Source organism: Rosa chinensis, chromosome 5 (assembly GCF_002994745.2).
Source record: "Rosa chinensis cultivar Old Blush chromosome 5, RchiOBHm-V2, whole genome shotgun sequence".
In the NCBI taxonomy this organism is placed as follows: domain Eukaryota; kingdom Viridiplantae; phylum Streptophyta; class Magnoliopsida; order Rosales; family Rosaceae; genus Rosa; species Rosa chinensis.
In genome coordinates this window covers 88,946,752-88,960,880 of record NC_037092.1, presented here as the reverse complement: position 1 = coordinate 88,960,880, position 14,129 = coordinate 88,946,752, and the positions used below count along the sequence as shown (strand labels likewise).

The 14,129-nt window shown below is 38.4% G+C and overlaps 3 protein-coding genes across 3 annotated transcripts; 1 reads left to right on the top strand and 2 right to left on the bottom strand.

Moving 5' to 3' along the window:
* Positions 1-2,795: 2,795 nt before the first annotated feature.
* Positions 2,796-6,128, bottom strand: LOC112166192 (mitochondrial dicarboxylate/tricarboxylate transporter DTC). Its single transcript, XM_024302965.2, has 6 exons — positions 5,899-6,128; positions 5,598-5,681; positions 4,951-5,012; positions 4,397-4,758; positions 3,367-3,581; positions 2,796-3,220 (listed from the first exon to the last, which is right to left on the bottom strand). Exons 1-6 carry the CDS (start codon positions 6,013-6,015, stop codon positions 3,164-3,166), a joined length of 897 nt encoding a protein of 298 aa, XP_024158733.1. The 5' UTR covers positions 6,016-6,128; the 3' UTR covers positions 2,796-3,163.
* Positions 6,129-9,674: 3,546 nt separating this feature from the next.
* On the top strand, positions 9,675-12,414 carry LOC112202421 (tubulin alpha-5 chain). The gene is made up of 5 exons (XM_024343435.2): positions 9,675-9,944; positions 10,523-10,737; positions 10,825-11,024; positions 11,289-11,797; positions 11,898-12,414. The coding sequence occupies exons 1-5, from the start codon at positions 9,832-9,834 to the stop codon at positions 12,217-12,219; spliced, it is 1,359 nt and encodes a 452-aa protein (XP_024199203.1). The 5' UTR covers positions 9,675-9,831; the 3' UTR covers positions 12,220-12,414.
* A 132-nt stretch (positions 12,415-12,546) lies between these two features.
* Positions 12,547-14,124, bottom strand: LOC112202423 (ethylene-responsive transcription factor ERN1). Its single transcript, XM_024343437.2, has one exon. The coding sequence runs from the start codon at positions 13,682-13,684 to the stop codon at positions 12,836-12,838; it is 849 nt and encodes a 282-aa protein (XP_024199205.1). The 5' UTR covers positions 13,685-14,124; the 3' UTR covers positions 12,547-12,835.
* Between the last annotated feature and the right edge of the window lie 5 nt (positions 14,125-14,129).

The window sequence follows — 14,129 nt, the reverse complement described above, 5'->3', positions numbered from 1 at the left end:
ATAGAACGATCCCTATTTGCTTATACTACTAACGATATTTCAGGGTTAAATTGTGCGCTTGCTTTGAGCGCATCAGTGACGTTGTGGCTAGGCCCATGGCTCCTGCCAGGAAGCGCGGGAGGCCCATAAGTTCGATGGATTCTCGCCCAAGAAAGAAAGCGAGTTTGGCACAGAATAATCCATTAATCATCGATGTAAATAATCCACCTCATGAGAATATTCCGGATTATGGTTATGTCCAAGAGACATCATTGGGGGACGCTCCAATGTCAGAACCAACTCTAGAGAATAGAGAGATCTCCATGAATTACACTAGTGTACATGATGATGGATAGAAATTCTATGGCAATTAATGATGCATTTGCATATCATATTGCAAAAGGAATTATAGAATATGATGATATCGAACCTCGCTCTGTCGAAGAATGTCAACGAAAAGCGGATTGGCCTAAATGGAAAGATGCAATCCAGGCTGAATTGGATTCACTAGCAAAGAGACAGATATTTGGGCCTATAACGCAGACACTCCCAAATGTAAAACCTGTTGGCGATAAATGGGTGTTTGTTAGAAAGCGTAATGAGAAAAATGAGGTGGTTAGATATAAAGCCCACCTCGTGGCGCAAGGTTTCTCACAACGCCCTGGAATCGACTACGAGGAGACATATTCTCCCGTAATGGACATTATAACATTCCGCTACCTTGTCAGTTTGGTAGTTTCCGAAAAACTTGACATACAGCTTATGGATGTGGTTACAGCATATCTCTATGGGGATCTAGATTCAGAGATATATATGAAGGTTCCAGATGGACTTCAATTACCCAAATCAAGTGGTTCTAAACCACGGAGCGCGTTTTCAATAAGATTAAAACGCTCACTATATGGATTAAAACAATCCGGACGAATGTGGTATAACCGTCTAAGTGACTACTTGATTGGGAAGGGATATATTAATAATGAAATATGCCCATGCGTGTTCATTAAAAGAACAAGTTCCGGATTTGCAATTGTAGCAGTTTATGTCGATGACATGAACCTAATTGGAACTCTAGATGAGTTAAAGGAAACTGCTAAATACTTGAAATCCGAAATTTGAGATGAAAGATCTTGGGAAGACACGGTTTTGTCTCGGTTTATAACTCGAGCACCGTAGTGATGGAATTTTGATCCATCAGTCTGCATACACTCAAAAAATCCTAAGGCGCTTTAATGAAGATAAAGCAAAGCCTGTGAGTACTCCCATGATTGGTCGTAGTCTTGAGCCTGGAAAAGATCCGTTTCGTCCAAAGGATGAGGACAAAGAATCGTTAGAGGCCGAAGTGCCCTATTTAAGTGCAATAGGCGCATTATTGTACTTAGCTCAATGCACAAGACCGGATATCTCATTCGCAGTGAACTTGTTAGCTAGACATAGCTCTGCGCCAACACGCCGCCATTGGATTGGTGTAAAGACAATCTTTCGATACCTAAGAGGTACGATTGATATGGGCCTATTTTATCCCAACAGAGAAGATGAATGACGGAAGAATGGAATCGGACCCAATTAGGCATAGAGCCACCGTCCACCATGATAAAGTGGCTGGCCATATTGCCGCCAACGCCGCCACCACCACCAAGGGTGGCCGGCCTCACCCTATCCCCTTCCATCAAAACGACAATGATGTTTTGATGGGTTTTGCTGATGCAGGGTACCTCTTTGACCCTCACAAAGGTCGCTCCCAAACAGGTTATGTCTTTACCATGGGAAGCACAGCGATATCTTGGAGGTCTACAAAACAGACCCTTGTTGCTATTTCCTCAAATCATGCAGAGATTATTGCTCTACATGAAGCTGTGCATGAATGCATATGGCTAAGGTCTGTAATTAGACATATTCAAGGAAGTTGTGGTTTGAAGTCTACCACGGATGAACCTACATGCATTTATGAGGATAATGCAGCTTGTATTGAACAAATGAAGTTAGGTTTCATCATGGGCGACAACACCAAGCATATATCGCCTAAGTTCTTTTATAATCAGCAACAACAATCACTTCTAAAGATTGAAGTGAATCAAATCCGATCAGAGGATAATGTAGCGGACTTATTCACTAAGTCGTTACCTAAATCCACCTTCGAGAAACATGTGAAGAGCATCGGATTGAGAAAATTATCCGAACTCCCACGATTGTCGCAATCAGGGGGAGATATCAACATCAGGGGGAGTTATGATGTCTACATGTTCAATCTCGAAAAGTGAAGGACGTGTTGTGCTCTTTTTGTCCTTCGACCAGGGTTATTTTTGTCTCACAGGGTTTTTGTTACCTGGCAGGGTTTTTAGCGAGGCAACGGATGAAGCGTCACCACCAAGTTTGAGCGGCACAAGGGGGAGTGTTGAAGGAAAATCGACTTAGTGTGCCTTATCAAACTAGGAGTAGTAATAGGAGAGAAGGTTCTAGAATTTCTAATCCTAGACGGATTAGTATTCCTTGTAACACTAGAATATGTACTTTGTAATCCCTATATATAGGGCTCCTATTCTCAATAATAAAACACAATTCTCTCATCAATTCTCTCTCGAATTCCCTTTTACTTAAACATCATGGTAATAGCCGTAATAGTGAAATGATAATCAAATGTGCTGTAAAACATTCATAGATTTAACACCACAAAACCCACTTGTTTCAATTTATCTTCTGAAAGGGTTAAGAGTGTGTGTATTGATGGAATGGAGATCCTCAATTATAAAGAATTCAACAAGCTGTTTTCAAATCCACATTTCATAGTCAATTTGATGCCAAAAATAACACATCATGCAGAACTCTAACAATTGTAAGCGTTTGAAAACAAACTGCAAAACTTGTTTCTCAAAATGTCAAACCCCTGTTTATGGTTTGTACAAAACTTATTTCACTTCAACGTTCCTTGTGCACGTGCCTAATGAGAACATCTCTCAACTTCAGAATCAGCAGGGGTTGTAATATCCTATTCCAAACACGCCCCAAGAATTACTAGTACAAATATTTTAACTCCAGTAAATCCTACTCCAATCCCGCTATAAAAATTCCAATAATTGTTTGAGTTTGTGGGCGTGAAACAGCCAACAAGGGGACTACAACATAACTAAAGATTATTGTTTGCAATTTGAACTCAAACACCGGTTGAAATAGCATCCATCCAGCAAAACTACAACCCAGCTTTAGCTTCCAACTTCTGGATCTGGTTGAGGAAGATCCATGTCATCTGCATAATCAAGCATCAAACAATCAGAATAGCATCAAGCAAAACATGTAGGCAGTGAAAAATAAAACAAAACACCCATCGTTCCCCCAGCAAATCCAAACTGTGTGTGCATGTGAGTGAATGAGTGAAACAGAGAAAGAAAGTACCATGACATGGGGGGCAATTCTAACACAATATACCGGAAACCCAGTGTAAAATTTCAATGGTCCTCCTGCTTTCAGGGTTTTCACGGCACAATCAAAAGACCCAGTGTATGGATACTTCCCCTCAGCATCAGGTTGCATTTTCTGAATCTGGGTTTTCACATAATCAAAGGGCAAACTGCAGGCTGCAGCAAAAAAACCTGAAACAGTACTTGCACCTACACAGAGAAAAGGTAGTGTCAATTCAACCAAACAGACCTTAGTAGACACATGAGTATATGAAACAAAAAGGCATCCACAAGTATAATTTGGCATCCACAAGTGCAAGTGACCTGATATCTGAAATGCATTGACATTACTCAGAGCAGTGTAATTTGGTGTTCTAATGTTATACAAGATGTTTAAACAAAAAGGAATTATTCACCAACTAGATGAGAATTTCATCTCCAAAAACATTTCATTCATCTGTTGTCTGAAGTGAGTTGTCACTTTCAGAAGGATAGTGTAGGATGGAATACAATGCAACTTATTTCAATGGGGATCAGTACAGACGGAAAATATACTTTCAAATTACTGCAACATATGATGATGATGCAGAGAGAGAAGTATATATTTAAACATCATAATTGGAAAAGAAATCTACCGCTTAACTATAGAATTTCACAATTATACAAAAGAATAATCATGTGACATTATTCAAAAGAATGTTGGTCAATAATATATGTAGAATTATTATAAAAACATAAAGTGAAGTTTGACGATATAGAAGAACTTTTCATATTGAACATTTTGTAGCAAACTCCAAAACCTGCCATTGCATAGTAAGGAAATTACTCTTCATGCCGTGTTAACAATACTGTATACTTGCAATCCTCGCATGCACAATTAGAAATTTAAAAAAAAAAAAAAAAGGCTATATTTATTAAAGTTCTGAAATCAGTAATATCAACTAAATAGAACCTAATTGCCGGTAAAGCCCAAAATATCAAAGAGTCAAATCTGTCAGATATATACTACTAGGAAAAAACCTTACCCAATACTGTAGTAGCTTCACCACAACCAAGGGAATCCTTGAAAAACTCAACACTTTGATCATAAGAGGCAAGCATTCCCATGTTCAATGCCATTGCTCTTACCACAGTAGGGCCTGCACCTTTCCAAAGTGACAAAACCCCTTCATCTGCAACAATGCGACCAAGAGCATGGAAAGCATTTTTATAGTGGCGGCGCTGAGCAAGGGGTAAAGTGGCATCTGCCTGCATACGAATGAGAGCTAAATCTGCTGGACTTCCAACAGATGCTCCAATAGCACCAGCAGTTAGCCCACACAAGGCTTTCTGGTATAGAGGTAGGGGCTTCCCATCATTGGCCGCAATTGCTTTGTTTGTCAGAATCCTAAAAAAAGGTTTTAGAATAATAATGTTACAATGTAATTAACACGCTACATATAATACCACAGGATAAACTTACTTAACAAGATTCAGAAAATGGGACTGACCATGACAAAGCTTTAAATAAACAAATCTAAATTCTATAAAGTAGCAGGATGCAATCTGACTCGAGTACTAAATGCTGCAAAACACTTACCTGAATGATCCAAGACGAGCTGTGGTATATGTAGCTTGTCTTAGTAGTCCAGCAGAGAGACCCTGCACATAAAAACCCCAATCAGAGAATATAATCTGACAAGCTCTATGTAACTAAAGTTCAACCAAAAACATTCTTCCACATTTTGAGCCTCAAATCTGAGGTGCATTGGAAGGCAGCCATCATGGATGTGGCTAAACTTGGCAGATGATGAATTTTAAAAAACATGGTAAATAACACATTTTAATAAACATGTAATAAGCGATACTGTTGAAGCCTTTCTTCCCATACAAAAGTCCATCATGGTAAAACTAGTAATAAAAACCTTTAATTTTTCAAATATCATGTTCCAAATGCAATATATATTAATGTCTCAGCCTGTTATATATTAACCTGTACCAATCTAACAGTCCCCATTTTATTGGAAAGGAATACATCCCTGATTGGCATGAAGAATCTAAATCATTCCCAGTTCCTACAAGTAACTTCACAGCTACAAATTCAAAGCTAAATTAAGATCGTTACTTTAAGCACACCTAGATGCAAGACCTCAAACAGATAAAAATTCCTCATCAAACACATCCAGCACTAGATCAAGTAAATTATGAATCAAAAACTCAAACTCTATTCACACCGAATAAGCTTACCTTATACAATGAACCAAAACCCTCCTCCTTGATCATGGTCCTGGCAACTTGTCCAGCTGAGCCCTGACCCAATTGAATTCTCACCTACACCAAAACCAACACAACATAAACCCATTAAACCATCAATCCCATTCAACCACATTACACCACTAAACCAAATCAAAATCCAAAACAGACCCACAAATCACAGATCTGAAACCCATCAAAAGAAACCAACTTTAAGCTCAAAGACCCGAGTTGGAATCATGGGTCCAATCCAAATCTCACGAAAGTTACAAACTTGATGAGGTTCAACACTCACCTTGATCATATCGATGGGTTGGATGACGCAGGTAGCGAGCATACCAGAGGCTCCGCCATTGATGAAGGGCTTAACGGTTGGCCAGACGCCAGTCTTGAGCTTATCCTTGTCTCCCATATTTTGGATTTGAACTCAGAAAGGTGAGAGCTCAAAGAATGAAAGATGAGAGACTCAAAAGGAGGCTGCTTTAGAGTTGCAGAGAGAAGAGGAGGAGAACACAAAGGGCAGCACTAATATACCAACACTGCACTCCTTTGCTTTCCTCACAATATTATTTTTAATTTTAAAACAAATAAATAAAAATAAAAATGGCCTAGTTGTATGACCTCAGATTTCTATGGAATTACAGTGTTACACCTATTTGGCTATTTTAGCTGACTGATTGTGTGACTGAATTTGATATTTTAAGTCCCAGTATTTCCTTCTTCTTTTTTTATGGTAATAACCCTAATTTTATACTTTGGAAAATAGATTTTCATTCCAAAAAGAATAGCAACAACCTTCTTCTCCATAGCCTCCTTGTTCAATTCCATGATGGTTGGCAGCAGCACTTTCTCTACTTCAAAGCTTAAAATAATTATGTTACTTGGAAATTTTGATTCAATCAAATCACTATCATAATCTTGCAAGGTATGTTTTTGCTGACTAATCTATATATTTGATTAATAATTTTAAAGTCTTTCTTGTCAAAGCAAAAAATAATAAGATACATATTACATTTTTTTTTTTTACAAAATGTTTGGAGAAATGAAGGCTATCGTACAACACTTCTACGCTAGGGCAGACCTATAATGTCGACATAAATAACTGACATAGGACACATACCTGTCTCCACAGTTTCTAGATATGGATTTCTGCAGGAGATTTACAGATCGCGCGATCCTACCCAGGACTGCTAATAGTTTAGATTGAATTTAAATTGAGGGTTAACCACAAGCACGCTCATATCAATTGAACCAATCTAAGTTGGTATATTACATTTTCTAATATGAAACCAGACAATAATTGTAACACTACTGTGAATGATAATTTTAAATTAAAATGTGACTTTTAGAAATTTCACCTAAAATAAAAGAAATAGAAACTTGTGATCTTTTTTCTCAATTAAATTATGTAAAACCTTACTATTTGAGTCATGCAAGTAGGACACACATTTTACTTACAAATTCAAGTAAGTAAGGAGTCAAAAAACCAGAAAAGCTGCTAAATAAAGGGGGGAGGAATTGAATGGGTAGGTGCTGTGGTTTGTTGTAGCAACTTTGACTTTCTGTTAAAACTGTGACTGCTGACCAAAGAAATTCATTCAATGCTAAATGCTTGCCTTCTACTTGTGTACGAGATTCACTTTACAGCCTATAACTCTAAACTATATATTAAAAATTGTCCCCAAAAAAATAATAAAATCAAAAAGGGCAAGTCCGTAATTTAGTCAATGCAAATATTGGACCAACCTCTTTTCCTATTTGGGCGTGAAATATACCATATCACACTTGGACTGTGGGAATGACGCTAAGAATCTTTTGTGTACAAAAAGATCGATATTTCTCAAGGAATCCATGTCTTGTCGAAAAATAAATGAATGGAGCTGTGTGTTACTTGTTGGGTTGGGGTAGGAGGGCATTTTGGGGAATTCAATGACAAAGATTCATGTTGCCAACTTGCTCATTGCCCGCCTCACGAGGCTCTCAGCTTATCGGCTTATCCCAACCGGCGAGAGGGTCATGCATCCACACACCTTCAATTTACAACTTTGTCCCCCTCTGCACTTGACTCCAATATTTTATATAATCAAATTTATTTCTCTAATTTATTGTATTGGCTTTGTACAATATAAACAAACAATTAAAACGTGTTGGCATGTGCCATGCTAACTGCAGCTCCATTTGTATTAAGCAATGGTTTCCAAAATAGTTTTGTTTATTAAAATCAACAGTATAACCGTACATGCGTATAAAAATTGACTTGGTTGAAATATTAACAGAAGAAATTCAAAAGCTGAAACTAATCGTCTTGATCTAAACTCGGAAGACAAAGTTTGGTGAAAAAGAAAAAAAATCACATTCACAAATGGGGGAATATTATTATGATGATGGCATGGGATGGGCTGGTGGTTCATTTCAATTTATGGATCGGCCCAACCTCCGACTTGTGTGTGGTCCTTTATCCTTTTCAGATATTCTCGGCAGATAATTGGAAGAAGAAGCCCATTTAACGACCCAAAAGAATAAAGAACATGAAAGAAGCCCAACTTTGATGGATGTGGAGTATAACAATAGAATTAGGAGGTGAAACAAGCACGTTGATCCAATAGCCGGCAAACAAAGGATTAATATAAAACCAACAAGAAGAAAAAAAGTGGACTAATTTGGAGCTACTTAGGTCCACTAGTAGTTGCGATTTTTTGCATTTTTTCATTTTTCATTTTTATACACTAATTAATTAGCATGTCATACAATCATAGCCTGCTAGAATTATTGGCATGACCAAACAAAAAAGACACAACTATTAACATTTTCTGATTTTTCTTCAAATTGATATAGCATATCCATACTTCAATTATACAAGAATTTGGTGAACAGACAGCCTAGCCTTCAACATATCTCCATTATATAATGTCATAGAAATTACAATAATTAAGAAACTTCATATATAGAGTTCAACTTCAATTGCACCAAAATGTTCATTATTAATCACTAGTGATGATTGAAATGGGCGCACTCATATTTCACCAACATTTCTGGGGTTGGTGTTATATGCTGTGTATTGAGTATCAGCTACACCATTTGAAACTCATACATCTGAAAACAGAGGTGTTCATTTTTCTTTTTGTGAATTATATTGAAAGGGATGGAACCTTTAATTAACTCTAACTCAATTCTTGAATATTCCACCGTTAATTAACAAGACGAATAGAAAGCATTATTGATTATGTAAGATAAGTAATTACACAAAACTGAACAAGTGTCGGTTTTAAGAACCACTTAATTTGTAATAACAAATTTATTATTTTCGGGTTTGTTTTATAAACAAAAAATTTGAAAGATGAGTAATGTTATCAGTGAGCAACAGCTAATCCAACTCGAGTGACACTTGGCTTGCTTCACATGGCCAAGCTGGTCCGCCAAATTTTCATCTTTCCTATATTACCCTCACCAAATCAAACTTCTGTCTCCCTCCATTTCCAGGTCTTAATTTGTCTTATTATCCTCTTACAGAATTTTAGTATTACCAACTCCACTACTCTCTCATGCACAATTGAGTTTTCAAATAGTCGACTAAGGGCGGTTGGCAAGATTTGCAAGGTCTAGATTTAAGTGGAACTCGTACTTAAAGTTTAAATCTCAACAATTTCAAAAGTCTCAAGTAATCAGATTAAAATTTGTGCAGGTATAGTTGGAGAACACAGTGAGATTTATGGATCCACCAGTACGTTGACGAATATACCGATTCAAAAGCGGCTATCGGGCGATGTGGAAAACCTCGAGACCAAAGAGATATATATCCACACTCACAACTTACTTGCAGTCAGCTGCTGGATTTGGAAGTTGAACTCTTTACATCAACGGATATAGATGGTGGTTAAAAAAAAACAAAAGCAAGAACAAAGAGGTAGTCGACTAAGGGCAAAAGTGACAAAAGAGAATGGCCGCAGGGACCCAAGGCAAGGTAGCTAGGCTGGCGCCAAGTGGCAAGGAAGGGCAAGCTGTCACATTTTTCCCTTCTTTAGCAGCGGACTTGAAATATTTGTCCATTCCCATTTTATCGAAAAAGAGTTAATATCACACACACACAGCCCTATCATACGTTGATACACACACCCAAGGAAACAGTCAAGACCTGCTTTTATAGTCTCTCTGAATCCCAGTTTCTTCTTCTTCATCAAGTTTCGATTTTTATCAGACACAAAAAAAGGAAAGAGTGAGAGTGAGAAAGATGAGAGAGATCATAAGCATTCATATTGGGCAGGCAGGTATTCAGGTGGGAAATTCATGCTGGGAGCTCTATTGTCTTGAGCATGGAATTCAGCCTGATGGTCAGATGCCTAGGTTTGGTTTCTATATATACATATTTTTCTTCCATGTTTTTACGTACCCTTTTGTTGTTTGTATATAAATTATGGGTCTTTGTTGTTTATCTTTTGGTGGGTTTTTGTATGGTGACGGTTGATGAACATGGGTTTTTATGTGTGTTAGGTCTTGTTGTGTTTTTTTTTCATGGATGTTTGAGATCTTGATATTTGTGGACTGAGATTTCATGTTTTATGGTTGTCTAGGAATCTGTCTATGTGTAGTTGTTTATTGCATTTGGTTTTGGGGTTGTTTTTGAATTCACTTTCGTTGGACTTTTTAATGGATCTGATGAATGGATTTTATGGATATTCCTAATAAATGATAAAACTGAAACCACATTAAAAGAAGTTCGGATGGAGTTAGATTCAATACGGTTGAGGGTGTGTATTTGCTTCCTCTGTAAGGTACTGAGCTTGTTGTAATCGAAATCTCTTGATGTATTCTTTGTTTGTTTTCTGTAAATTTTTCGGATTCCATCCGAAGTTCTGTAAATCTATATCTGTGAGTAATGTGAGTGCTTAATGGAGTGTTCTGTTTTTTGTTTGTCTTCACAGTGACAACACTATAGGTGTTGGAAGGGATGCTTTCAATACCTTCTTCAGTGAGACTGGATCAGGCAAGCATGTCCCTAGGGCCATATTTGTTGATCTGGAACCAACTGTTATTGATGAAGTTAGGACAGGCTCTTACCGCCAACTATTCCACCCCGAGCAGCTCATTTCTGGTAAAGAAGATGCCGCTAATAACTTTGCAAGAGGACATTATACAGGTAAGATATGTTGCTTCTAAGTTGCATTGATGAGCTCTTTTATTATGCTAATCTTGTCGATTTAACCCTTCGGTTTTTCCTTTACAGTTGGAAAGGAAATTGTGGATCTCTGCCTTGATCGAGTGAGGAAATTGGCCGACAATTGCACTGGTTTACAAGGGTTTTTGGTGTTCAATGCTGTTGGTGGTGGTACCGGTTCTGGTCTGGGGTCCTTGTTGTTAGAACGTTTGTCTGTGGATTATGGGAAAAAGTCAAAGCTTGGATTCACCATCTATCCTTCTCCCCAGGTACTTGCAGCTACAAATATTATTAGTTTCTACTTTCCTGTAATAGCTTATGTAATTTACTGTACAAACTTAGTATATGAGACATCATCTGGAAATCATTATCCTTAAGAATTTATAAACTGTTCTGTCATAGATGGATGTTTCTATATTAACAAAATGACAAAAAAATATGTTACTCTTTAGAATAAAAGAAGAGGAAAATTATAAAACTCGGTAGTATATAACACTGAAACTCATATATGGCTTAATTCTTTTGCATTTCAGGTTTCAACAGCAGTTGTCGAGCCTTACAACAGCGTTCTTTCTACTCATGCCCTCCTTGAACACACAGATGTATCTGTGCTCTTGGACAATGAAGCTATCTACGACATTTGCAGGAGATCCCTAGACATTGAGAGACCAACTTATACCAATTTGAACAGATTGATTTCACAAGTCATTTCATCCTTGACAACATCATTGAGATTTGATGGAGCCATCAATGTAGATATCACAGAGTTCCAGACTAACCTTGTCCCGTATCCACGTATCCATTTCATGCTCTCCTCATATGCTCCTGTCATCTCAGCTGCAAAGGCATACCATGAGCAGATCTCTGTTCCTGAGATCACCAATGCAGTTTTTGAGCCCTCAAGCATGATGGCGAAGTGTGATCCCAGGCATGGCAAGTACATGGCGTGCTGCTTAATGTACAGGGGAGATGTTGTTCCCAAGGACGTTAACGCTGCTGTTGCAACTATCAAAACAAAAAGGACTGTACAATTTGTTGACTGGTAAGAAGACTGCCCAAGAAGGAAAAGCAAAGAATGGAAGTAAATAATTTGTTTTGTCTCTTTAGAAGTTATTCATCTAATGATTTTGTGGTTGGAACAGGTGCCCAACTGGCTTCAAGTGCGGTATTAACTATGAACCTCCAACAGTTGTACCTGGGGGTGATCTGGCCAAGGTGCAGCGAGCAGTTTGCATGATCAGCAACAACACAGCAGTGGCTGAGGTGTTCTCACGCATTGACCACAAGTTTGATCTCATGTACTCAAAGAGGGCTTTCGTCCACTGGTATGTTGGTGAAGGCATGGAAGAAGGAGAGTTCTCAGAAGCCCGTGAAGATCTGGCTGCACTTGAGAAAGATTACGAGGAAGTTGGTGCTGAAGGTGTGGATGATGAAGAGGGGGGAAGTGAGGATTACGAGAATTGATATGCAAGAGTGTTCATCCATCTCCCACTATCTCGGTTGTTCTGTTTGTTTTGTGTAGTGCAATGATGCAACATCTGCTGAGATATTTTTACAAGAACTATGTCATTATGTCCTCTAATTATGTGTTTATATTTTGTGGTATCCATGAACAAGAAGCAACATTTTAAGAAATGTGAATGGTTCGCTCAAGTTTCCGTAATTTGGTGCATTCTATCTCTCTATGACCTTTCACAATGGTTGCACGAAAATGGTTGATGTTCCTCACAAAAATGATTGATGTTTCTCACAGCGATGACATGTACTGAAGTCACATTTTGTTGAACTAAGGTTGAAGGTAAAAGTTGGGTTCAATTTACTAGATGCGTACAGAGAACCCAATCTCCTCCTTAAACCTTAGAGGACCTGCGTCATTTTGTTCCCCTTTCATGTTACCAATATCAAATGATTCAAATCAATCGTTAATCAAACCCAGAGAATAGCCGAGACAAACATTTCAGTGACTATTAATATGCATGGATTCTCCAAGAGTTCCGTACAAAATTACACTTTCACTAAATTCACTCATACAACACTATAGTAGTAGGCGAGAGAAGAAGACTAGCCAATTCAGGCATCATCAGCCAAGGCAGAACAACTGAGACAGACTAGGAAGATCCCACAGAGCATCACTTGCATCATCATATGCATTCTCCAAGTACTCGTTGACTTCGTTCATTGCATAAAATGAAGCAGAAGTTATCTGTCTTTCTACCTCTGCGTGTTCGAATTCTGTCAGCTGATTTGGCTCTGCTGCACTACGTGACACTCCAGTGGCAATGCCTTTTGTTAAATACAGCCCTTCATGGTTATGCGGAAGCTGATCAAACCCGCTTAAGAATTGCCATGGTTGATCGAAGTGGAACATAGCCGGTACTTGAAGATCCCCAATGCAGTTGCTGAGGTCTGGTCTGTATGCATCACCAGAGACCTCAATGCTCTGGGATTTGAAACTAGGCAGAGAGCTGCAATTAGCATTGTAGTAACTAGAACTATGAATATTGTTATCAGTAATAGTACTACTAATTCTAGTACTAGCTTTAGGGGTGGTTTTTATGGTGTTGGGGGTTGAAGGGCTTTGTTGTTTCAAGCTCTTTTTGTGGTTGAGGAGGTTCTTGATTTTCAAAGAGAGTGGAGAATTTGAAGGAACATGACTACTGGTAAAGTTGGTTCTGGTATTCGAACCACGAAGAAGGCACGCAGCTTCATCATAAGCTCGAGCAGCTTCCTCGGCAGTTTCAAATGTTCCAAGCCACATTCTAATCTTCTTTGTTGTGTCCTTGATCTCTGCCACCCATTTCCCTGACGGCCTCTGTCTCACCCCAACAAACTTGCTTTTGGTTTTGTTGTTGCTGCTGCTGCTCTGCTTGAACTTGCTTTCTTTCTCGGCCAAGACCCTCTTTTCGTGCTTCTGTGATTGAAGTCCCATACCAGAAGGTGAAAGAGAAGAGAGATTTCAATGGGAATGAAAGAGGAAAATGAGTTGCATTGTTATATATAAGGCTATAAGCCAAGAGTTGAGACAACAAGGACTTCAGGCTCTAGTTAGTGGTGGGCAGCTCGTTTTCTTCTTCCTGTCAGCACGTCAAACTTAACTTTGTTCCTTACCTAGGATGGACTGCATTCCCAATGTTAACCATGACCAAATCATACTTTTGTCTGTAACTATTTGTTTACTTGCATTTGGTCTCTTTTCTCATGACAATGTCTCTGTCTTTGGGAGACATGCAATCCATTCCTACATAACGTTTTGCCCCCCAAATGAAGTAACCCAAGCAGAAACCCACAATGTTAAAACCATAAAGAAGACTAGGATCAATAAACAAGGAAGAAATAAGTGACAAAAGTCAAAGAGTGTGGTTAGAAGTAGGAGG